Source organism: Staurois parvus, unplaced genomic scaffold, assembly GCF_062004578.1.
Source record: "Staurois parvus isolate SC_StPar_1 unplaced genomic scaffold, SC_StPar_1.0 ptg000061l, whole genome shotgun sequence".
NCBI classification, from domain to species: Eukaryota; Metazoa; Chordata; class Amphibia; order Anura; family Ranidae; genus Staurois; species Staurois parvus.
In genome coordinates, this window is record NW_028317857.1 from 3411551 (window position 1) to 3437528 (window position 25978).

General features: G+C 41.2%; 1 protein-coding gene across 2 annotated transcripts in view; it reads right to left on the reverse strand.

Annotated features, from left to right (window-relative positions):
* The window catches only part of LOC149469735 (integrin beta-1-A), a 58089-nt gene that overhangs the window by 25309 nt on the left and 6802 nt on the right, over positions 1-25978 (reverse strand). For both annotated transcript variants that reach the window (XM_089668694.1, XM_089668695.1), the window contains exons 2-5: positions 6680-6746; positions 5656-5741; positions 1727-1943; positions 1462-1632 (exon numbers count right to left, since the gene is read on the reverse strand). In XM_089668694.1, coding sequence (XP_089524820.1) covers positions 1462-1632; positions 1727-1943; positions 5656-5741; positions 6680-6746 — 541 coding nt within the window. The remainder of the gene's footprint in view (positions 1-1461; positions 1633-1726; positions 1944-5655; positions 5742-6679; positions 6747-25978) is intronic.

The window sequence follows — 25978 nt, forward strand, 5'->3', positions numbered from 1 at the left end:
ACCTGACCTGACTCCGATTGAGCATGCATTTCACTTGCTGAAGACAAAACTGAAGGGAAAATGCCCCAAGAACAAGCAGGAACTGAAGACAGTTGCAGTAGAGGTCTGGCAGAGCATCACCAGGGATGAAACCCAGCGACTGGTGAGGTCTATGCGTTCCAGACATCAGGCTGTAATTGACTGCAAAGGATTTGCAACCAAGTATTAAAAAGTGAAAGTTTGATTTATGATTATTATTCTGTCCCATTACTTTTGGTCCCTTAACAAGTGGGAGGCACACATGTAAACTGGTGTAATTCCTACACCGTTCACCTGATTTGGATGTAAATACCCTCAAATTAAAGCTGACAGTCTGCAGTTAAAGCACATCTTGTTTGTTTCATTTCAAATCCACTGTGGTGGTGTATAGAGCCAAAAATGTTAGAATTGTGTCGATGTCCCAATATTTATGGACCTGACTGTATGTCATCGGCCGTGTCCCAGGTACACAGCCAGTGACAGATCTCGCTACAATGCGGCCCTGCTGGCACGTGCAAAGCACGATCCGGGAAGGACATCATATGACACCCTATTGGAGGGACGAAGACCCTAGTTAAAACACTTAACACTTTAACCACTTGCCGCCCGGCCTATTATCAAATGACGGCCGAGCAGTAAGTGGTTAAAGACATTATGCACGTTTAAAAGTTTTTCTTGTTTTAACTAGGTTTTTAAAAGTAGTTCTATTTCCTGGGTTCTTTAGATTCCTTAAAGGGATTCAAAGGGTAAAACATGTTTTACCTTGACGCATCTTTCCGCATTAAAGTGAAAAACGTTTTGCCACTTGCCCCCAACAAATACTTACCCGAGTCCTGTATCCATCCAGTGCTGTGCCCTTCTGCCGGTCTTCTCTCCAGCTCTTACAAGCTTGGCTGAATACTGGAACATCCAGGATGAAAACAGGAAAACTGCTTTTAATATTTTAAAGTAAATTTAATTGTGGCGATTTTTGATTGCCACTTAAGTGTTGTATGAATGTGTGGTGAATGATTGCATTTACCTGCAAACCAAACAAACATGTATAATCAAGGGCTTCGTCCCTATCCCTTCCGTGGTTGTTTATATTAAATACTTTAAAATATTTAACCCCTTTGCTACCACCAATGTTTGTCATACACCAGCATACATTGAAAATCTGACAAGTCAACCTGTCAGGTGGAAGCAAGCGCTTCCATGAATCCCAAGTGTTGCTAATTGAGCACAATCTGTGATCCATTAACTTCAGCAAGGAGGCGAGACACAAAATAGCATCACATTAGGGAACATTGTTCCCTTAAGTGATAGAAAAAAAAAAAAAGTGTAAAAAATTAAAGTTACACCCAAGCAGCACATTTTAATACAATTCAAATTGCACAGCTACTTTGATTTAGAGAAGGGTTTGTTCTTATCTCTTCTATGACAAGTTTGTGATGTAACTCTTACCTATCCTGAAATCTGAAGTAATTTGTTCCATTTCCCTCATGAGAGCAGTGCCAAGGCTTTTTACATTCTCTAAATCATCTTTCATGGAATATGACAGGTCCATAAGATAGTACAAGTCAATAGGATAATCTTCTGCTCTTCTGAATGTTAAATTAAATGTCTGGGGCTCTCCTGTACAAAATAAGAAATGGAAATAGAAATGAGAGAATCCATGTGACAAGGTTCATACAGAGAAACCCACTATACCCAAAACATATGTATGCACCTGATCTTAGTTCAAATGTTAACTGCTGGGGTCGGATCTGTGTGATTTTGGAGGGGTCCATACGCTCTCCCTTGGCTTTATTTGTTATAGGGTTGTCCTTCATCTTTTTTTTGCTTCCTCTGGGATTCTGAATGGCTTCCTCTGGACAGCCCTTACTTTTCAACGCAGCAAGGTCATCACAGCGTGCAGATGTGGGTTCACCTTCTTGCAAAAAATCCTAAAATTAAGAATAAGCAATAAAGTTTAATATGCATGAAAAGTAAATATACAATCAACTGCATAAAATAATATTGGCATCTAAATTGTTATGTCAGTTTAGGACAGCATGAATTCTACCATTCTTTTTTCTTAGTTTAACTGGTTCATCAAAAGTTATGAGTATGATCAAGGCTTAACACTACAAGTCAGTCACCAACAAAACTAGAAACTGAAGCATTTCAGCCAAGTTCTTGGGTTAAATATTTAGAAGAAAAGGCTTAAAGCGGTTCTAAAGGTTCATTTTTTTAAATTTTTTTTTGTAAAATAACAAACAGGTCTATACTTACCTACTGTGTGCAGTGGCTTTGCAGAGCAGCCTGGTTCCTCCTCTTCTTGGGTCCCCTGCAGGCTCTCCTGGCACCTCCTGTCTGTTGTGTGACCCCACAGCAAGCAGCTTGTTATCGGGGCACCCGCTGCTCTGTGTGTACATTCACACAGAGCCATGGCTTGGCCCCGCCCCCTCCCCTCATTGACTGGCTGTGATTGACAGCCACGGGAGCCAATATCTCAGCTAATGAGGAAGAGACCTGGGGCAGCCAAGGCTGTCATTCACATCGCTGAATCGTGATGGGGTTCACGAAAGTATTGGGGGGGCTGGGGGCACTGCTGCACACAGAAGGCTTTTTACCTTCATGCACAGAATGCATGAAGGTAAAAAACCATCAGCCTTTACACAACCACTTTTAAAACAAAAGGCTTAAATAACTATTTGAAAACATGTCCATATACAGTTAAGGAAATAAGTATTTGATCCCCTGCTGATTTTGAATGTTTGCCCACTCACAAAGAAATGATCAGTCTACAAATCAAATGGTAGGTGTATTGTAACACTGAGAGACAGAACAACAACAAATTAAAAAGAAATGCATGTCTAACAAATTATGCACTGATTTGCATGTTCATGAGGGAAATAAATATTTGATCCCCTTCACAAAACATGACTTAGTACTTGGTGGCAAATCCATTGTTTGCAATCACAGAGGTCAGACGTTACCTGTAGTTGGCCACCAGGTTTGCACACATCTCAGGAGGGATTTTGGTCCACTCCTCTTGGCAGATCCTCTCCAAGTCATTAAGGTTTGGTGGCTGACATTTGGCAACGTAAACTTTCAGCTCCCTCCACAGATTTTCAGTCGGATTAAGGTCTGGAGACTGGCTAGGCCATTCCAGGACCTTAATGTGCTTCTTCTTGAGCCACTCCTTTGTTGCCTTGGCCGTGTATTTTGGGTCATTGTCATGCTGGAACACCCATCCACGACCCATTTTCAATGCCGTGCCTGAGGGAAGAAGGTTCTCACCCAAGATTTGACAGTACATTGCCCCATCCATCGTCCCTTTGATGCGGTGCAGTTGTCCCGTCCCCTTAGCAGAAAAACACCCCCAAAGCAGAATGTTTCCACCACCATGTTTGACAGTTGAGATGGTGTTCTTGGGGTCATAGGCAGCATTCCTCCTCCTCCAAACACGGCGAGTTGAGTTGATGCCATAGAGCTCGATTTTGGTCTCATCTGACCACACTTTCAACTAGTCGTCCTCTCCATCATTCAGATGTTCAGTGGCAAACTTCAGACAGGCCTGGACATGTGCTTTCTTGAGCAGAGAGACCTTGCTGGCACTGCAGTATTTCAATCCTTGTCAGCATAGTGTGTTACCAATTGTTTTCTTGGTGACTGTGGTCCCAGCTGCCTGGAGATCATTGACAAGATCCTAATGTGTAGTTCTGGGATGATTCCTCACTGTTCTCATCATTGACACTCCACGAGGTGAGATCTTGCATGGTGCACCAGACCTAGGGAGACTGACAGTTGTTTTGTGTTTCTTCCATTTGTGAATGATTGCACCTACTGTTGTCACCTTCTCACCAAGCTGCTTGGCAATAGTTTGGTAGCCCAGTCCAGCCTTGTGTAGGTCTACAATCGTGTCCCTGACATCCTTGGACAGCTCTTTGGTCTTTGCCATGTTGGAGAGTTTGGAATCTGATTGATTGCTCCTGTGGACAGGTGTCTTTTATACAGGTAAAAAAATGAGATTAGCAGCACTCCCTTTAAGAGACTGCTTCTAATCTCAGCTTGTTACCTGTATGAAAACACCTGGTAGCCAGAAATCCTGCTAAATGATAGAGGATCAAATACTTATTTCCCTCATGGACATGCAAATCAGTGCATAATTTGTTAGACATGCATTTCTTTTGAATTTTTTTGTTGCTATTCTGGCTCTCAAGTGTTACAATACACCTACCATCGATTTTTAGATTGATAATTTCTTTGTGAGTGGGCAAACATTCAAAATCAGCAGGGGATCAAATACTTGTTTCCTTCACTGTATATAGGATTCCAATTAACAATTAATACAGTAAGGAAAAACTTGCTCAAGTCAGCATGCACCAGTGACAGTCACAGTTTTCAAATGCCTTTCTTTGTGATACCATTCATGGCCTTGTGTACAAGTCATGTGCCTAAAATGGCCACACATTTGCCAGTAGTATTTTACAAATATTTTAGCATATATAAAGCTGATGAAAAAACAATCAAGACATTCCCTCCATGAATAAATGTTGGTTTTGGAGCAATCGCAACATAGATAGATCTTCGTAATAAGCATTAAATATCCGTATTTTTCCAAATTCATTTAAAAAAAAAAACATCCACTATATAATCCTGTAATCTATTTTTCAATAAATAGTTTGTGTTTTTCTGCCTCTTTTTTTTTTTCTAGCATCCTCCATGATCTCCCAAACCTCTCCTTTTCTTTTCTCACTTCCATTTGTTTGAAATGAGCAGTTGTGGTCATGTGCAGTGCTCTACGCACACTACACATTCCATCATCTATAGTCCCTAGTCCATCTCAGGAGGGAGAAAGGATGGCTATGCTCCTACCATGGGACCACAAAGAACGAACATAGCCACTCTCTACCAGGAAGCTGATCAGAGCAGGAAAACAAAAATGGAAATTTGGAAAAGGCCAAGTGCAATACAAGAGACTTTTCTGAGTTAAGAATACATATTTGGATAGTAAATAATTTTGTAGATCAGACTTCAGTGCTACTTTAATAGAGCAGTTGTTGGCTCCAAGTTGTATTCTCCTAAGGGCCATTTCACACCAGAACATGGTGCAGTGTTCCGTGTGCATTTCCTACACTGTATCCAAAACACACTGCAGTTTTGATCTGCAGTGGGTGTCAATATTAGGTTCAAAAGGATCTTCACCCTGTAAACAAAAATTTTAGTCATTCTCCTAGGCGGCTAGAGAGGGGACCTGTCAAAAATAGGCACCTGCTGCCCTCCCAAAAGACACTCCAAATATGGGAGGAGGAGGAGAAGGAAAAGCGGATCTTCCCCTTTTGGGTGAAGTTCCGCTTTTTTCACCCCCCCAAATGCAGGTCGCCAATGCAGTGCATTTGCCCGCACCAGAGCAGGCTGCAGCGAGTTTCCAATAGTACTGCATGCACTACGTTTGGTGTGGTGTGATTTCAGCTCATACAAAATGATTTGGCTTAGATCATACCGCACAGAACTGCATGTGAATTGCACAGGAATGCACAGCGCAACCTTGTGTAATTCCCAGTGTGAACCAGCCCTGAATACGAGGATAACAAATGCAATCGTAAATATGGAGCTGCACAATGATGACTTTTTTTTGCATAACACAAACAGTTCATCATTCCAACTCACCACTTTTGTGCACCAACCACAATTTGGTCCAGCTTGTATACATTCTCCACAAGATTTGGCATTTGCTTTTAAACACTCAGTTCCACCTAAAAAAAAAAATGATTATATTAGTTACCCTGACATTATCAATCCAACCTAAACCAGTCTCATGCCAGTTTAAGACGAGAGCTTTCCAAATTCCATACTTTGTTTAACCAGTTCCTCTCTAGAACAAATTGTTGAAATGTGCATTTTTTACTATAAAAAAATGTATTAAATCCCCCAGAGGCCTTGCAGAATTAAAAAAAAAATAGTTGATTTTATTTATGTCGCACAATATTTGTGTAACTGTTTTTTAAATCTACATATGCAGGAAAAATACTATAAAAAATTTTTATTGTGTACAAATGCAATTTAATCATTTTTTTGTACAAAATAAAAGATAAGACAGTGTGAGTGAGAGCAATTATTCTGGGGCAATCATTTAGACATTTATAACGAGATAGAGCAATGTGTGGTGCAAATGCTGTTTACATACACGTAGCAATTCTGTACATACATTTGCATCTGCAGGTGTGTGATTGGGTTATTTTTTTTTATTAATTTTTTTTAATTATTAATCCTGTAATCTATTTTTCATGAAATAGCTTGCGTTTTTCTGCCTGTTTTTGTAACGTCTTCCATGATAGATATTTTTTTTTTTACTTTTTTCATTTAGCTTTTTTTGGTTATCACAAGGGGCTAACAAGGAAGGGGGAGGTGGGGAGGGGAGCCACAATGCAATCACTCAAAGTGATTGTAACCCAATTCAGCCCTGCACACTACATACGTTCAGAGAGGCAAAGTGGTTAATGAAAAATTGCAGCATTAACGTTCCTCCCTGAGCTGATAACTGCTTCATCATCTAACTGTGCCTTTTGAAAAAATAATCTAATGCAGTCACAAAAAATAATCTGGATAATAGTTTCTGGAAAGAGAAATGTTTATTTGACATCATAGCATTTAAAATGTTTTTAAAGAAGGATACACAAAAAGTCATACTCACTTTGCTGAGCATTGCTGCATAAAAGTGAACCAAGACACAGTCCTACAAAGATTAGTTTATATGCCATCTGTAAAGAAACAGAATGCTTTCATTAGCTGCCTAAATTGCTGAAAGGTCTAAAACTATCCAGACATTTATTTATTTCAGGTACTTCTATAGCGCTGTCAATTTACGCAGTGCTTTACATATATATATTGTACATTCACATCAGTGCCTAACCCTCAACATCAATCCAAATATCAAATCTGTGGCAAATTGGACTAACAACATATACTAATAACTGTTTAATATGAGGTCCCATCTAAACAATTTATTTCCAGGCCTTCACACATCATAGCTAGTGGTAAATTTTGCCACCACTTGCTTTAATTACTGGCAAGACAGCAAGCGTTTTCGAGACTCCTTATGATCACCTGCTAGATCCTAAACGATCTACAAACTTGCAACACATATTAAAAAAACATGTTGACGTAGTAGCTTTTCAATACACTGCTAGGAAAGGGAACATTCAGGCTTCTTTAACGTGGGCTATTTTGTAAAAGTGCCTCCATTGTATGCACCTAGAGTTGCATGATATTTCAGCAGGTTTTTTTTTTTTTGTTTGCAAAAATTCTAGTCTAACATAGCATTGTTATTCAAATAGTGCAATAATACATCACAAATTTTACATGTTTGTTGTAGTCACACAATCCTTGATTACCAGTTCCCCATTTTTGGTCATCCTAAAACTCGATGTGTTACAGACCCATGCCAGCCATATAAATAAGCTCTGAAAAATTCAGCGCACACGGAGGAACACTGCCTGGAACACAAGCAATGTATCTCTGAGGAATGGAAGCCGGATTCCTGAACTACGATGTTTCCATATATGGGCTGCCCTTTGCCTCTATACCAGACACTCCTCTGGGCCGATTACACTGACACCACTAGATTGAGTTCTTCCTCTAATGCCACTCTCGGGTCAGAACAACCAGACTTGTGCAGTAACACTACAATTATTGTTCAAAACAAAGAAACAAGCCAGTGAAACACTGACTGGAGTAGCCAAGTAATGAAATAGATTTCATGATTTTTTTTTTTTAAAGCAAAGCTTACTTATGACAAAACTTACAAAACGTCAAAAAGATTTTATAGGTTTAGAAAAAGAACTGAAATGTTGACAGTTTTTATTTTTTTCTGAAAAGTACCAGAGCATCTACAAAACAAATGCATGGTGGGGTTCCCTTTGTTTTTCTTTGAACATCACAGAAAACCAGCATTACAGCACAATTTACTGAATAACAAAGAATAGATTTATAATGTTCTATTAGTGTCTTGCTATCTAACAGCTCTTTGTTGACAGTTTAGCTTCCTAACCCTAGATCTCAGTTAGGGACTATGTTATGCTACCAAATAGACAGGGACAGGACCAGCCAGCAATTTTGCAGCAAGATCTATAGCTGCTAATTTAGGCTCTGTTCTCACTAGTGCGACTGAAAAGGTGCCTGAACTCTAAATTGCACAACTTTGGATTCACACTAGTAAACCACAACTTCTAACAAAAAAAAAACCTGCAAGACATGGTCAGAATGTGCTAGTATACATCGCATACTAGCACATTATGTGAATCTAACCTTAAAAGAAAGCCCTTCAGCCACGCACTGTCAACGCTAACAGGGCTTCTTTCTTCACCCGGTCCTTCTTTGCCCCCTCCATCAGCTTGAATGGCCGAAAAGCGATGACTTCGCTACCACGCATGCAACACTCAGCTCTGAAGGAACAGCACAGGCATGGGGGGGATTACCTACTAGGGTTGGTCAACTGCTTGCAGGGCCGAATTCCTAAATGGTTTTTCCTGACCGGTGAGTGGGACACGCTGATCACGTTGAACTGTATAAAAGTTTGATCAAGTGGCAGCCACTAGTTTTCGGTTGATGCTGAAGTCAAAGCCTGAGCCCTGTGAAATGACCCTTAATACCAGTGGGAGGTTCTATTTTTTAAAATGTTTAGTGTGCTCCAAAATGGTGCATCTAATCCACCCACCTATGGTGTCTTTAACAACATAGCAACGTCTCTTGGGTCCTGAGGTTAGTACACATAAGGGTTTTTTTTGTTTTTTGTTTTTTTTTTTTTATTACATACTTTGGATCTCTATTGTACGGCTCTGCATACATAAGAATTTGGGAGCTGCTTTCTATCATTGGATGGTTTGAAAACAGGGGAGGAATTACTGTTTAAGTCCTAAAAGCCTGGGGTAAGCATTAATTAGCAACCCAGAACTACTTACAAATCTAAGTACTACTGAGTATGGGGAAAACCATGCAGTATGGTTCTGCAACATCTAAAATCTTCATTTCCACTAAAACTCCTCATGTGACCGAAAGCCAGAGTCTTAAAAATAGTGCTTATGCCCGAGCAGTAAAAAAAAAAAAAAGTAACTAGATGAAACTTGGAAGTAAATTTTATTTTGTAACTTGCTGGATTACCATTCAGTGGCTGTGTGGTGCATTGTTACTTGGGGGTGATAGATTAGGCCCTGGTGGAATTGATTGCTGTACCCTACAAGAAGTCTTTCCCAGTATGTCTACCATGACAACACAAAGGACACTTTAGCCATAAAGGGTTATGAGGATTATCCTTGCTTTTTCTGACAGTCTACTGCAGTGCTTCTCAACCTTTTTTTAAATTAAGGCACCCTTTAAAATTATACACAATCTCCAGGCACCCTATTATGAAATGTATAAAATGAAACAAATAGTTTTATATACCGCAGCAACATCCACACAAGAAGGAAACAGATTACTAGAGGCGATTGATTCTTCCAAAGCAAATACACCTTTGCACACTGGTACTGACTATATTCTAATGTTTATCCTCTCGGTTTCTCTCTCCCACTCAGCTAATATGACCCCTAGTGACAGGGTGGATAAAAATCAATGATTTTTTTTAAACAAATCAAAAAAAAAAAAATCGGATATTTTTTATTTAAATCAGATTTTTTTTAAATAAAATGCTTTTTGAGGAAAATATATTACCATCCAAAGGTTATTCCATCATGAAATAAAGATTAGTTTTTTAATTATGTAGAATAAGGCTGTATATGTTTAATTTTTTTGGTAAATAAATTCCATGAATCCATTCACAATGTCATGCTCTTCCAGAGGTTTATGTAAGATTATTGGGCAGTTTCTCTGCCTACAAGATATTATCACAGATGCTCGGTTTACTTTTGCAGTTCTCAAAACTGAATTTGACTCAGCGGAGATCACATGCCTCTTCTTCACAGCAAAAATGTTATAACATGAACAGAGTTAAGAAAAAGACCTTAATCCTAACTTCTACAAACCTATGAATACAGAATCAACCCCTTCAGTGCTAAGCTTCAAGAAGTTCAGTGAACAGAATAGAAACAATATTTTTCTGATTGTTTGGAGTGGAATAGATCTGCACAAGAAGAAAGTGAAACTGTGAGGAGGAAGGGGCTGACAGTCTAAGTTTCTTAAAATATATATATTTTGTTTAGCCAAATTAGTTAACAAACATGGATGTTTAAGCAAATAACATATGCTGGAATGTTATTGTTTCAGTTGAATAAATCTATTTAAATTGTTATTATTAAGGTAATGATTATTTTTCTCCTTCCTAAGTACAACAGAAAAGTTGTCCAAATATGAATGATTAACCTATTAAACTGGGAATAAAAAAACTAATATGAAAAGTTGTTATTCTAAAAATCTTCATCTACTTGCATATTAAAGTTATACCAGCAAGAATTAGTCTATGTAGGTAACCAGGATTTAAATCAAGCCTTACTGACTAGTGATTTAAATCAAATCCACCCTGCCCAGTGATGACAGAGAGGGAAAGGGGAGGGGCAAACAAGGATGCTGTGTAAGCACCCCACATCCTTTTTATCACCCGATCACATCACTGGTTCTTTGGAAGACTGTAGTAGTGCACAAGGAAAACCTGTGGTTTTGTGTGACTAAAAGGAAGGCCTAAATCCACCTGCTGGTTTGTATAGAATTTTTGGGGCAAATCGTAGACATTTTAACAAGGCACCCCTGAAGAAACCTGAAGGCACCCTAGTTCAAAAAGGCTGGTCTGCAGGGTCACTACAGGAAAGGGAAAGGCCGGAAAGCCTATACCAGGAAAAATGTCTGTTAAATATGCCAAGGCCCTGACCGCAATTTTTTCCAGTGACCCCGCCCTTTGTTACCTTTAGCGGCAGGGAGAATGACAGCTCCTTCTTGGAGCTTTAGTGAAGGAAATAAAAAAAGCTGGCAGTTGCATTTTAAAAAAACGGCAGTGACATTTAGCGGTAGCTCACTGTATACAGTGCTCCTCTCCTGCCTTTAAGCATCCCCATCCCCCCACATCTGCAAAACATACAGCCTCCTGTATCGGCTAAATTTTTCACTGTTTTCAGCCGGTATGTTTCGGCAGCCGATATGTTGGTGCATCCCTAATATACATATATGCGCCCTTCCTTATTCCATGAATAACAGATTTGTATACCCAAGCACCCCCATACACCTGTAGTGAGAAAGCCCTCAAGAGCAGGGCCCTCCGAAACCATATTGAATTGTGTTCCTTATGGTCTCCATTTATATTGTAAAGCTCTGTACAATCTGTTGGCTCTACATAAATCCAGATAATGTATAATAAATGGGCTATTAGGCAAGAAGTGGGTTGGGTAAATAATGAACATGACAAACTGCCAGGTGCGCTGCCTGATTTTTGAAATCTGACTCTGCTCCAGCACCATGGGGAATACTGTGATACTTTCATAAAACTGTACTAGTAGCAGTAAGAGAAACAAACATTCATATGATATACAATGTCAGTACTACTCTCTGTTATGAGGGATAGTATTGACTTTTAAAATATATTATTGCAACAAGTAAAGTGATATATAAGAGTAATAGTGAGAGCAAACCATGACACCACATCTACAAGATGCAACACTGCCCCTAACCTCACCCAGTGCAAAAGTATCACAGTTGCAGAATAAGTATCACGCAAGTTACCTAATGATAACAAACTGAAAGGTGGCATATTAGCCTGGAAGCTGTAATTAGTGCGAGCAGCACCTGCATGTGTTAATGAGCAATCATTAAACAAAAACTTGACTATGCAGTACTTACATAGAGGTTTAGCCCTGGAGCCTGTCAGTTTAATATTGCAGGATCCACAATTTATGTTTTTATGGATAGGACCTAACAAAACACAGAGACCTGATGCAACCACAGACACTCCTTAGGCCATTACCTCTCATTGCTGCAACAAAAGGAGAGTAGAAAGCTGGGTAAATACAGATGGAAAATTGGTCATTTCAGCAGGGACCAGCCGAACGCCGATCTGTGTGTAGCCCACCCGGTTCGACAGAAGCCGATCAGTCCTATTGGAGAACTTTTTGATCAGCAGCTTGCAGTCAATTGGCTGCAGTACTGATCAGTGTACCCCCCATTGTAATCAGTGTAATACCCAGCTTAAAGGCTGGTTCACACCAGATTCAGTCCAATGCGTAATTATTCTGCATCAAAACCACAAGCACAGTGCTTTCCGTGTATTCCAGTGCAGTCGGCAAAAGTAGAATATACTGCATCCTTTCTGTATTGAGCACACGTAAAAATGTATCCAGAACGCAGAAATTGTGGCGTGAACCGGCCCTATGTGAGGGTAGTACCCCTGCACATCCACAAGCAGCGTGACATAAGTATAGAAAAAAAAAGTCTGAAACTCCTGCTTTAGAGCCGCAGGCACTCTGCTTCACAGATTGAAAGGATCTAGTGCAGTAACCTCTGCATCCACCTTGACATGGAAATGACAGGAACACACACGGCAGTTTAAATCCTGTGCTTGTAAAAGGCACTCATATACACTGCTCCAGCCCTCACCCACCAGCTTTCCTTCAGCATCTGTGAGCTCAGAGACTCAGAAGAGCAGAAGAGATACAATACAGTGAAGGAAATAAGTATTTGATCCCCTGCTGATTTTGAATGTTTGTCCACTCACAAAAAAATGATCAGTCTACAAATCGAATGGTAGGTGTATTGTAACACAGAGACAGAATAGCAACAAACAATTCAAAAGAAATGCATGTCTAACAAATTCTGCACTGATTTGCATGTTCATGAGGGAAATAAGTATTTGATCCTCTATCATTCAGCAGGATTTCTGGCTACCAGGTGTATTTCATACAGGTAACAAACTGAGATTAGTAGCAGTCTCAAAGGGAGCGCTGCTAGGTGTGGTGCACCATGCAAGATCTCACCTCGTGGAGTGTCAATGATCATGAGAACAGTGAGGAATCATCCCAGAACTACACGTGAGGTTCTTGTCAATGATCTCCAGGCAGCTGGGACCAGAGTCACCAAGAAAACAATTGGTAACACACTACGCCAACAAGGAGTGAAATCCTGCAGTGCCCGCAAGGTCCCTCTGCTCAAGAAAGCACATGTCCAGGCCCGTCTGAAGTTTGCCACTGAACATCTGAATGATGCAGAGGAGGACTGGTTGAAGTAATGTGGTCAGATGAGACCAAAATGGAGCTTTTTGGCATCAAAAGGGACGATGGACGGGGCAATGTACTGTCAAACCTTGGGTGAGAACCTTCTTCTCTCAGCCAGGGCATTGAAAATGGGTCGTGGATGGGTGTTCCAGCATGGCAATGGCCCAAAACACACTCAAGAGTGGCTCAAGAAGAAACACATTAAGGTTCTGGAGTGGCCTAGCCAGTCTTCAAACCTTAATCCGATTGAAAATCTGTGGAGGGAGCTGAAAGTTTGAGTTGCTAAATGTCAGCCACCAAACCTTAAATAACTTGGAGAGGATCTGCCAAGAGGAGTGGGCCAAAATCCCTCCTGAGATGTGTGCAAACCTGGTGGCCAACTATAGGAAACGTCTGACCTTCTGTGATTGCCAACAAAGGATTTGCCACCAAGTACTAAGTCATGTTTTGTGAAAGGGATCAAATACTAATTTCCCTCATGAACATGCAAATCAGTGCATAATTTGTTAGACATGCATTTCTTTTGAATTTTTTGTTGCTATTCTGTCTCTCAGTGTTACAATACACCTACCATTCGATTTTTAGACTGATCATTTCTTTGTGAGTGGGGAAACATTCAAAATCAGCAGGGGATCAAATACTTATTTCCTTTCCTGTATGCAACAAATATCCAAACTCATATGGTGGCAGTGCATCCACCTGTAACATGAACTATCAGGAACAGCTCAGTTCTCATGGTCTCCCACAGGCCAAGCAATCACACTCATGGGCCACCTGTACCTTCACCATGAGCTGCTGCTCAAAGTCAAACATGAGCAAAAGCAGGTCAGTGATTTCTTCTTTCAAGGTATAACTGTTATCACTAAGCCTATGGTGACGGTTACACCCCCCGTGCTCACACATGGAAGAAGGGAGTGAAGGTTAAGAAGATATTCTGGGGCATTCAAACGAGGTCTCCAAACCCAGAATCCCACCAATGCAAGCCAACCAGATTCATTCTTGCTGGGACAGAATCTAAAACTAGATAACATGGGAGACAACAGAAATGTAGTATTTGCAAAATCATTGTTTGAATGTTGTTCCGGCTCGGGGTCTGAGGAAACACAAAGCATCGAAGCAGTGACTGAGCTTGTTCTTTTCTCTGTAAGCCCTGTGTTTCCTGTTTTGGGTGGCCAGAGTCCTGGAAGATGGTTGGGGAAAAATGGCCTGAGGTGTCAGTAAACCTGAGACTTTTCCCCATGATTTGTCATGCTTTGTTATGCACTGACTGTTTCAGAACCTTCGGTGAGTAGCACATTAGTGACATTAACAAAATCTCCTGAGACTAGCAGTCAGAGGCAGCACTGCCTCACTGCAGATATTTTATATGAATGACATTTCAGGCATAAGAGTGCCTATAGCCTCATAGTTGTATATCTGCAGTGTGTGATTTAAGGCACTGTTGCCTATGACTATCTCATGAAATATGGAATGAGATTTGGTGATGCCACTACTGTGCCGTTTACAGTTCTCCTTGCTGGAAGTTCTGAGGAAGCAAAGCCGTGCCTCTACCTAGATGGCCACCTTGACAAAGAGACAGTGCAAAACAAGTCATGGTAGGTCAGTAAGGGGGATAGACAAGCTTCAGGGAGACCACAGGTAACTAGAGCAATAGCGGTAACTAGTCCTTTGCCTGGCTCTTCTTGGTCACTGCTTCCAGAGTTCAGCGCCTCTAACATTCCTAGATAATCATCACCTTTTGGTTCAGGTCAAGTTCAACTTTCAGGTAAGCTGGGTTAAAAAAAAAAAATATATATATTTTACTAAATATAGTGAATATGAACTATTTTTAGGGCTTAATCTTTAAAATTTGCTAGTACGGATTACTTGAAAAATATATACAAAATCAGAATACATTCTAACCAGTTGCAGACTCTGGGCATTCTATACACACCCAAAAAAATGCCATTGTACACAGGGTGTGTTTAGAATTTCTAGTCCTTCTGCCCTGCCCACAGGAAACAACACCATTGCTCAGCAGGAAAACAGAAAAAGAATATTGTTTAATGAAACATTGTTTGAAATGTAGATGAATAAACAGAAGGATACAAAATTAAAGGGATGAACTTCCATCTGTAGATGAAGTCAGTTAAAGCAAACTGAAAAACTAGTACAAAAAAAAAGTTTTAATCAAATGTTCCTGTTTAACCCCTTATTAACCCTTAGTTTACTCTAATCAGCCCTGATTAAAGCGGTTCTCAAGGATCAAGGTGTTTTACCTTCATGTATTCTGTGCATTAAGGTAAAAAACCTGGGTGCAGTGGTCCCCCAATCCTTCAGGGGAGGGGGTGCACACGGGGCCAAGCCATGGCTCTGTGTGTCTTATGGACGCATAGAGCAGTGGCTCGGGGACGAGTATGCAGTGGTGCCCCCAGGGCAAGCAGATTTCCTTGGGGGCATTGATCAATGGGGAGGAACCAGGAGCACCGACAGGGACCCGAAAAGAAGAGGATCGGGGCTGCTCTGTGCAAAACCACTGAACCGAGCATAGTACAAACATATTTTTTTTTTTTTTTAAACAAAAAAAACTGAGCTTTAGTGTCAACTGAACTCATTTACCTTCTCAATTCCATTATAATTTCTCTGCTGATTTTTTTTTTCTATTAACCAATATTATTTAAACTTTTTGTTTACCTTGGTCATTCATATTTTTACACTCATCACATTGGGGAAAAAAAGCGCAAAATTGAGAAAGAACCTACTTTAGCTCATTTGTAAATTACTTTGCAATGCCTTGTACCAGAATCATAATTTTAGTGTCATTTTAAACAGGAGAAATCTGGCAGGCAATGTTATTAAATGTGTACATTTTCAGCGACAAGTTTAGTTTAACCACTTCCCGTCCAGCCGCTGTATATAAACGGCGGGACGGTGGCGCTCCAGGGGCGGGTTGCCGTCCATAAACGGCACCCGCCATTATGGACTGTGCACGCTCCCTTGGAGCGCGCAGCACCGCGATCCGGTGCCCGTTGTGTCCTCCGGACACAGTGGAACACCGATCATCATATGGGACCTTTGTGCGAGGTCCCGATCATGTTATCACCGATTGGCCAATCAGGCTTCACTGCCGGTTTCCCTCAGTCAAGATGTGGCACCAGCACCCGACTGAAGAATCAGCCCGGGGTGAGGACACTGCTGGAAACATGGACAGGTAAGTGCTGGAACACTGCTTTAAAAATAAAACTATGAGACTAAAGTGTGAATTATAAATAGTAGAATTATTAACACAGTAGGACGGAAATTCACAGTAGTGGAAGTTGCTGAGAAGGTGGCACAGTGGCTTAGTGGTTAGCACATCTGCCTTGCAGTAAATGGGTCATGGGTTGGATTCCCGACCACGGCGCCTCCTGCATGGAGTTCGCATGTTCTCTCTGTGCTTGCGTGGGTTTCCTTCGGGTGCTCCGGTTTCCTCCCACACTCCAAAGACACGCTGGTAGGTTAATGGGATCCTGTCTAAATTGGCCCTAGTATGTGTATGTATGAATGTGAGTTAGGGACCTTAGATTGTACGCCCCTTGAGGGTTAGGGACTGATCTGAATGTTCAATATATATATGTGTGTGTGTGTGTGTGTGTGTGTGTGTGTGTAAAGCGCTGCATAAATTGACAGTGCTATATAAGTACCTGAAATAAAATAAAGGCCTACCTCCACTTTTATAGTTTTAATAGGTAGATACAATTCATCCCACTTCCTGTGCGCACAGGCCATGGACCCACCCGCTGAAGGGTGCATCATCATGTCGGCTTGGGCTCACAATACAATGCTACTCTGTGGATATCAGAACGTCAACACTGTTCTCGGCAGCACTGAGCAGCATCCACCATTGCAGAAGAGGCCCCCTCATCTCACAGAGCCAGACAGCAGACATCTGGAATTTAGGTATGTATCCTCTCTACAACTAACAATCCTCACATTGTGTCTGGAACAGTCAAACCGCTGGAATGGGAGTTGACAAGGAGCAGCCTCTGTATGACGGAACCCAATTCTTAAAAAGAGCAGAAGCTGTGACGCTCTTTTTAATCTACAGGTGAAACTCAAAAAATTTGAATATCGTGCAAAAGTTCATTTATTTCAGTAATGCAACTTAAAAGGTAAAACTAATATACGAGATAGACTCATTACATGCAAAGCAAGATAGTTCAAGCCGTGATTTGTCATAATTGTGATGATTATGGCTTACAGCTGATGAAAACCCCAAATCCACAATCTCAGAAAATGAGAATATTGTGAAAAGGTGCAATATTCTCGGCTCAAAGTGTCCCACTCTAATCAGCTAATTAAGCCATAACACCTGTAAAGGGTTCCTGAGCCTTTAAATGGTCTCTCAGTCTGGTTCAGTAGGAATCACAACTGAAAAATGAAAAATGTAATATTGGAAAGTTGGCCATTAGAAGGCAGATCTTAGATTAAAGTGTTACTAAACCCAGGACACTACATTCACTATATCTGATCTCCCACAGTACACATCATCGCCATTTTTGGAGTCTGTTGCTGTGGCTACAATAGATTCATAAAGAATTACTACACATTCCCAGATAACTGAACGCGTGGTAATTAAGACCAACTTTGAGTTGGTGTACAGAGAGAACAAGTGTTCAGAGTAAGACATAAGTGCTGGGATGCGGTCAATGTGACTGCGTCCTGTGCAGGGCTCGCACCCCTGTCCTTATTCAGCTGCTAGCCTGTATATTCCCCATCCCACAACCAAATAAGTATGCATGGGGCAGAGATGTTGGCCGAGCACATTATCCAAATTTGGCTATGGCCATATTAGGGTAATGGTATCAGGCACCTTCCCTGTCCCCTTTGTTTACTTTCAGCTGTCAATCAGGGAATCTCCTGGCCTGCGGCTTCATGGGGCTGGAGAGGAGTCATCCAGTACTGTGGCACTATCCAATGCAGAGCAACGGACTTCGTGTTACTAAGCCCGGGACCCTGCATTCACTATATCTGGTCTCCCACAGTACACAACATAGAAATGCAAATATTTTAGTAAATATAAACTGCTAAATACCTTTTCTCATCAGAAAAGCAGTCTAGTGAGAGCAGTCTTGTGACTTCAGCAGAGCACTGGTTAAAGCTTGTAGGAGTTTTCTGTCTGCTCTAGGAGGATGCAGAACCCGTCTGGACAGTGCTGGTTAGCAATGTGCTGATCACATGCACTTTCCCAAGAGAAAAAAAAACCCTCTAGCAATACACACCAAAGTGAGAGAAAATCTGCAACAGAAACACAGTACAAAAAAAGCTCCTACTCTTCTTAAAGTGCAGGAATGGCCACATTTTTTTTAAATAGGGGTTTTTGGGTTTTTTCTAAGCAGAACCTAACTGTATCTGAGCACACAAACTAAAAATTATATTTAAGTGATTTTTAGTACTCAGAACTCCCCCCATCCATCCATGTCTCCATGCTTTATTGTGCTGCAAAATAAAAAACCCCTAGCAGGTCTACATGTGGCCATCTTGAATAAGGGCAGATGATTCCTGCAGCATTCACTTCCCGGAATCCATCTGCCATTAGGGCTTGCATGTAGATAGGAGGGTGCGCTTAGCTGAGAAAATCCCTCCTACAGATGAAAGAAAAAAAAATGCCCATGAAGACTCCTGGTATGTAGGACATCATGTGGCCTAAGCCAGAAACCAACTGAAGAAATGTAGAAAAAAATAAAAAATTTACTTACAAGTAAATATAACTTCCTATTTAGTAATGCTAGCAGCATAAGGATTAAAATAGTTAGTTGATTGAGAGAGTTAAAATCTTAACACTCCCTGCTACCAGTGTCCCACTTGGGATATTTTCCTTCACTTCCTGTCCCAGATAAAACACGGGGGGGGGGGGAAGAAAAAAAACAAAACACTACAAATAAAATTAGATTCCCATCTTAGGTCTCACTATTACGAGTGCAGGAATTGCATCTGTTCCAGCACCCAAAATGTGCTGTTACAAAAATGAATGGGGCTGCCATGCATTCTTAATGACAACCCCATGCATTGAGAAAGGTAGTATGTTTTTCAGGTGTGAGAACAGCTGGCACGGTGCACATGCGATGGCTGCTGTGCTGTTTTAAAAATGGTGGAAGAACCTTTTTCCTGCAGCAAATACAGGCACAGTAGCCCATTCAAACAAATGTTTCTCCCACCTAGTGCCATAGTGACAACTCTGTAACATTTAGGATTTTATCTAATTTTCTGTCCCAGTGTCCATAGTCATTGGGACAAAAAAAAAAAAAAAAACACACTTGACAGTCTACAAAACCTTTCCTGGGAGGCACATCTTCAATCCTCTTCAAAAGGTGCACTGATCAGACAGGTATAATAGGATTTAGGTCACTGACCTGCCAAACAGATGCAGAGTCAAACACCCTTATTTGCATACTTGTTCCAGGTAAAAAGCAGAAAGTATATGAAAAGAAAAATTTTGCAAAATGAGTAGGAAAGGGTTAAAACCTTTTCTGGGTAATGTTTTATGTCAGTGTCCTGCTGGGAAGATTTGCCTTCATTTCACATCTTGGAAACACAACAGGAAGCAAGATGAAATCTTCCCAAAGGGGGAACTCAAAAATCGATAGTTGTCACCAGAACATTTGTTACCATTGGAAGATTTCCCCTCACCTTTTGCTTTCATGACAACTCTAAAATGTATGATCTCCCCTTACTTTATATTTCACTGACAATGGTTACCCAGGCAAAGCTCCACAGAGGGACAGCAATAAGAACTTGGCAGATGGTCTAACCCTTTCCCCACACTATTCAAAACAATAACTATAACCCTTTCACTGCCAACGACTACTTAGTAAAAGCAGTCTGAGTGGCTGTAGAGCTCCCCCAACACTTTAACAGGACTACTACTACTACTACTAGGGAGCTGCATCCGCAGGACTACTACTACTACTACTACTAGGGAGCTGCATCCGCAGGACTACTACTACTACTACTAGGGAGCTGCATCCGCAGGACTACTACTACTACTAGGGAGCTGCATCCGCAGGACTACTACTACTACTAGGGAGCTGCATCCGCAGGACTACTACTACTACTAGGGAGCTGCATCCGCAGGACTACTACTACTACTAGGGAGCTGCATCCGCAGGACTACTACTACTACTAGGGAGCTGCATCCGCAGGACTACTACTACTACTAGGGAGCTGCATCCGCAGGACTACTACTACTACTAGGGAGCTGCATCCGCAGGACTACTACTACTACTAGGGAGCTGCATCCGCAGGACTACTACTACTACTAGTGAGCTGCATCCGCAGGACTACTACTACTACTACTACTAGGGAGCTGCATCCGCAGGACTACTACTACTACTAGGGAGCTGCATCCGCAGGACTACTACTACTACTAGGGAGCTGCATCCGCAGGACTAGTAGTAGGGAGCTGCATCCACAGGACTAGTAGGGAGCTGCATCCACAGGACTAGTAGGGAGCTGCATCCACAGGACTAGTAGGGAGCTGCATCCACAGGACTAGTAGGGAGCTGCATCCACAGGACTAGTAGGGAGCTGCATCCACAGGACTAGTAGGGAGCTGCATCCCACCACAAAAAATTGTTAAAGTGGTATTAAACTCTTTTTATACTCAACCTATAGGTGAGCTTATAATAAAGCCTACCTGTTCGTAAAATGAATATCTCCTAAACGTGCACCATTTAGGAGATGTTCTCTCTTTTTGAGAGTTATTGCATGCGCTCTGAATGAAAGGTATACCCAAGCCATTCCTTCATAGTACTGTGCCATGGTTCAGCCAGTCAGACGGCTAGAACTTGTGAACCCGGAAGGAAGACCGGGTGAAGATGGAAGCCTCTGGAGTGATGAGTGCATGCCGCTGGAGGGCTTCATTTTAGTCCTTCATAATGTGTGATGCATACAAGCACATTATAACTTTACCTTGCAGGGAATTTTTAATTATTTTTTTTTAGCTGCGGTTTACTACCACTTTAAGCTGCAATATAATACATTTATGATTTGGGGTTTATTACAGCTTTAAGCTGCAATATAATACATTTATGGTTTTGGGTTTATTACTGCTTTAAGTAGAAGAATGCTAAAAAACCTGACAGCTTTGTAATGTTCCCTGTTTTCCTGTTGCAGGATTTTCCCTCATTTCCTGTCTGGTAAATTTAAAGAGGGAAACTTCTAACTGCTTCCCATCTGCCCATTGTCTATGGACAGCAGATGGAAAGCAGTGCTGATTCAGGATAACGTACCTGTATATCAGCCAGCATCAGAGGCTCAAGCATACACCCGGGAGCTCGGTGATCTGTGTGTCACCTGCACACAGCAGATCAGATTGCCGCTGTGTCTGGGTGGTCACATGGTGTTTGACCATATGATTGCTTTGTCCAATCAAAGCAATCACATAGTTAACAATACAAAATAAAAGTAAAGATCAGTTCTCTATTGTACACTCACAGACTGCAATACCAGCCACCCCACTGTCTCTAATCACTGCCCCTAGTGAAGTGTAAATAAAAAAATGCAGCCAGTCCAGTCACCTGTTCCAGTGCTCACAAAAACACCGCCATACCAGAGTCCTGATCACTGCTATATGTCATAACAAAAACCAAAAAAAACATTTTATTTCTTCATAATGTGTTATTTTTTCATTTATATAGCAAAAAATAAAAAACTCAGTGGAGATTTAATACCCCCTAAAGAAAGTTCTGTGTAAATAAATATGGGCACAATGTTGCACGACTGAAAAAATGTCATTCAAAATGCGACATTGCTGAAAGCTGAGAAACGGGACTGGAAGAGGGTGAAAGCATCTAGACTTCAAGTGGTTAAAGCCCAGTACACACTATAAGAAAACTGGGCAAACGACCGTCCAATTTCCTGCGATGTTGCACATCCAGTCAAGCCTGAGAATATTACTAATTGGACAAAAATTCTCAAACAACACTTTTTTTCACATAGCAAACATTGTAGCATAGATTGTTTGTTTCTGATCATGCACAGTCTTTCGTATCTGATTTTTCTCGCTTGAAAAACAGTACACATTAAAAGTAAATTGTTCGTTTTGGAAATTTTGGAGTATGTCTCGTTGGAAGTTTTAGTTTGGAAAGTCTGAATCGAACGTCAAAAGTTGTGTACACACTACATGAACATCGAATGATCGTTCCTCGCACGGAATTTTTCTTCCAATTTTCTTAAATAGTGTGTACTCAGTTTAAGGGTCAAAATACACATTACAATCTGACTGTCAATCTTTGTCCAAACAACTTTAAATTTACCAAAACTATGATTTGAGCGCCCGCCTAATCCGTCCAATCAATTTGCATCCAATCAGACAGGCTCTTAAGCTGGCCAAACATACACATTTTCTTGTTCATTTTCCTTTAGATTTACCTTCAACTATGTAGAGCAAGAGCATGCCTGACTGCATACAAATTGAAAGTGTTTAGGTTTGACCTCATATTATATGGTTTTATGGTGGAAAATGTAAAGGAAAATTGTACAAGAAATTTTTATAATGTATGACCAGCCTTACACAACACAGTTGTTGGTAAGAGATCTATTCGATTGTAAGCTCCAAGGATCAGGCCCTCCTATCCCTCTTGTATTGAACTGTATTGTTGCTGTATTGTCTCTTCCTTTATATTGTAAAGTGCTGAGCAAACTGTTGGTGCTATATAAATCCTGTATAATAATAATAATAATATTAATGAGATTGTACAACATGTGGTGGTAAACTTAAGTGGATTTCCAGGCTCTAAGCCTAATGCAGGCCATAGATGGGTCGAAAATCGGCCGATTTTTCGGCCGAAAATAAAATCGGCCGATTTTCGGATCGTTAGTGGGCGATTTGGTCGGCCGTTTTTCGGTATTTTGGCCATTTTTTTTTTTCGGTAAAGTTGGAAAAAATCGGCCAATTTTGCCGATCGGCCGATTTTTGCGGCAATTAGTGGGCAAATCGGCCGATTTTTTACCGATAAAAAATCTGCGCATGAGCAGTGACCTGCAAGAGGAAGACAAAAAGAAGAAAAAGAAGAAGAGGAAGACGATGAAGAAGAGGATGAAGAAGAAGAAGAGGAAGAAGAAGAGGATGAAGAAGAAGAAGAAGAGAATGAGGATGAAGAAGAAGAAGAAGAGAATGAGGATGAAGAAGAAGAAGAAGAGAATGAGGATGAAGAAGAAGAAGAAGAGAATGAGGATGAAGAAGAAGAAGAAGAGAATGAGGATGAAGAAGAAGAAGAAGAGAATGAGGATGAAGAAGAAGAAGAAGAGGATGAGGATGATGATGAAGAAGAGGATGAGGATGATGATGAAGAAGAGGATGAGGATGATGATGAAGAAGAGGATGAGGATGATGAGGAAGGAGAAGAAGATGAGGATGAGGAAGAAGAAGAAGAGGATGAGGATGAAGAAGAGGATGAGGAAGAAGAAGAGGATGAGGATGAAGAAGAGGATGAGGATGAAGAAGAGGATGAGGATGAAGAAGAGGATGAGGATGAAGAAGAGGATGAGGATGAAGAAGAGGATGAGGATGAAGAAGAGGATGAGGATGAAGAAGAGGATGAGGATGAAGAAGAGGATGAGGATGAAGAAGAGGATGAGGATGAAGAAGAAGATGAAGAAGAGGATGAGGATGAAGAAGAAGATGAAGAAGAGGATGAGGATGAAGAAGAAGAAGAAGGGGATGAGGATGATGATGAAGAAGAAGAGGATGAGGATGATGATGAAGAAGAAGAGGATGAGGATGATGATGAAGAAGAAGAGGATGAGGATGATGAAGAAGAAGAGGATGAGGATGATGAAGAAGAAGAGGATGAGGATGATGAAGAAGAAGAGGATGAGGATGAAGAAGAGGATGAGGATGAGGATGAAGAAGAAGAAGAAGAAGAAGAGGATGAGGATGAAGAAGAAGAGGAGGATGAGGATGAGGATGAAGAAGAAGAATAGGATGAGGATGAAGAAGAAGAATAGGATGAAGAAGAAGAATAGGATGAGGATGAAGAAGAAGAATAGGATGAGGATGAAGAAGAAGAATAGGATGAGGATGAAGAAGAATAGGATGAGGATGAAGAAGAGGAAGAAGAAGAAGAGGATGAGGATGAAGAAGAAGAGGATGAGGAAGAAGAGGATGAAGAAGAAGAAGAAGAGGATGAGGATGAAGAAGAAGAAGTAGGATGAAAATAAGAAGAATTCCAGTCCAGCATAAAGTGTATCTGCAGAGAGCTCCGCTATTTCTGACAGTTCTCTGACAGTTCCTTGACAGTTACAGCGGTTGAAACATTGTATCTATTTGTTTCCGAATAAAAACATCTGTATCCTAAATGGAAACAAATAGATACATTGTTGCAACTTCTATAAATGTCAAGGAACTGTCAGAGAACTGTCAAAGAAATAGCAGAGCTCTCTGCAGGGACACTTTTTGCCGGCTCTCGACGGGTAGAAAATCGGCCGATTTTTTTTACCATTGATGGTAACGTCGGCCACTTGAACAACCGATTTTTCGTTTTTTAAAAGAAAAATCTGCAGTTTTTCTCCCCATCTATGGCCTGCATAAATGTTCTCTCACCCCCTCCAACTCCTCGTCTAACTACCCTGCAGAAGTGAGATGCTTACACTTGCCTATTCTCAGAGCGCTGTGGTCCGGTCACGCAATCTCCCGAGCAACAGGTTTCAGGGGAGAGGAGAGATCACAAACAATGGCTGAAATGTCTGGGTGGTGACATCACCCAGACTTACTATCTGTTGTCGGCTGTCCCTCCTCCACCCAGAAGCTGCCAGTAGGAGCTGATCATGTGACTGGACCAGAGAGCCCAGAGAACAGGTAATGGTAAGAATCTTTCTTCTACAGAGTATTTAGGAGTTAGAAGGGGGTGGGAGCAGTTTTAAGTGTAGCCAGTTAGAGCCTGAAATGCCACTTTAACAGAGCCCCAGATAGCAAATAAAACTTGACAGGGGTTCTAACCTTTTCCAACTCTATCCAAAAGTAGTGTCCAAGATCAGAGCATGCAGAGAATTCCAAAAGAAACCCAGTAACAGGAGAGTCTACTGCACCCACAAATACCTCCATATAAAGCCTCGATCACATGGGAACATAAAGGATAAGAACACCTTTTGACATTAAATAATAAATGGACATTATTTGGTAAAAAAAAACAAAACAAAATGTACATGTATTATTTTTTTCTTGCAGTAAACCATTGCACCAGTGATCATCAGACCGCTGGTGCAATGCAGGTCTCCTGCAAACCTGTCAGTATATCCGCTTGACCATAAGGGATGTACAGGTTAGCAGTATACTGACAGGAAGAATCAATGAACTACCACAGTGCTCACAGCCACTAGGGCTGTCAGGACTTGTAGTTTTCTCATTCATAGAGGACTGTGATTGAGTGATGCAGCTAGGTGGGCGTAGCCCTGAATGGCTGCATTTTAAAAAACAATTTTGACAGCTTGCGGGGGAGAAGATCTCCCACTAGCTATCAACACAGTGAGGGCTAGTCCATTCATAACATGTTACACCCTAAATATGGGTGTAACATGTTATGAAAGGTGAACTTGTCCCTTAAGTGTATACCCATGCGATGGCCGTATTTGCCCGCACGTGAATGCACAGGTATTCTGTGCATCCCAACGCAGGCAATCCCAACCACGCAAATTGAGAAGCAGCGGCTGCATAGACAAAGAAGCTACTCCCAAGTCGACATTCGTGCAGGTCCCCAAACACAGACTGTCTGCAATCAGGGACACGCGCCTGCATGGATCCACATGGCTGTCAATTTGGAAGCAGCAGCGTTTGTGCAGTCACTGTG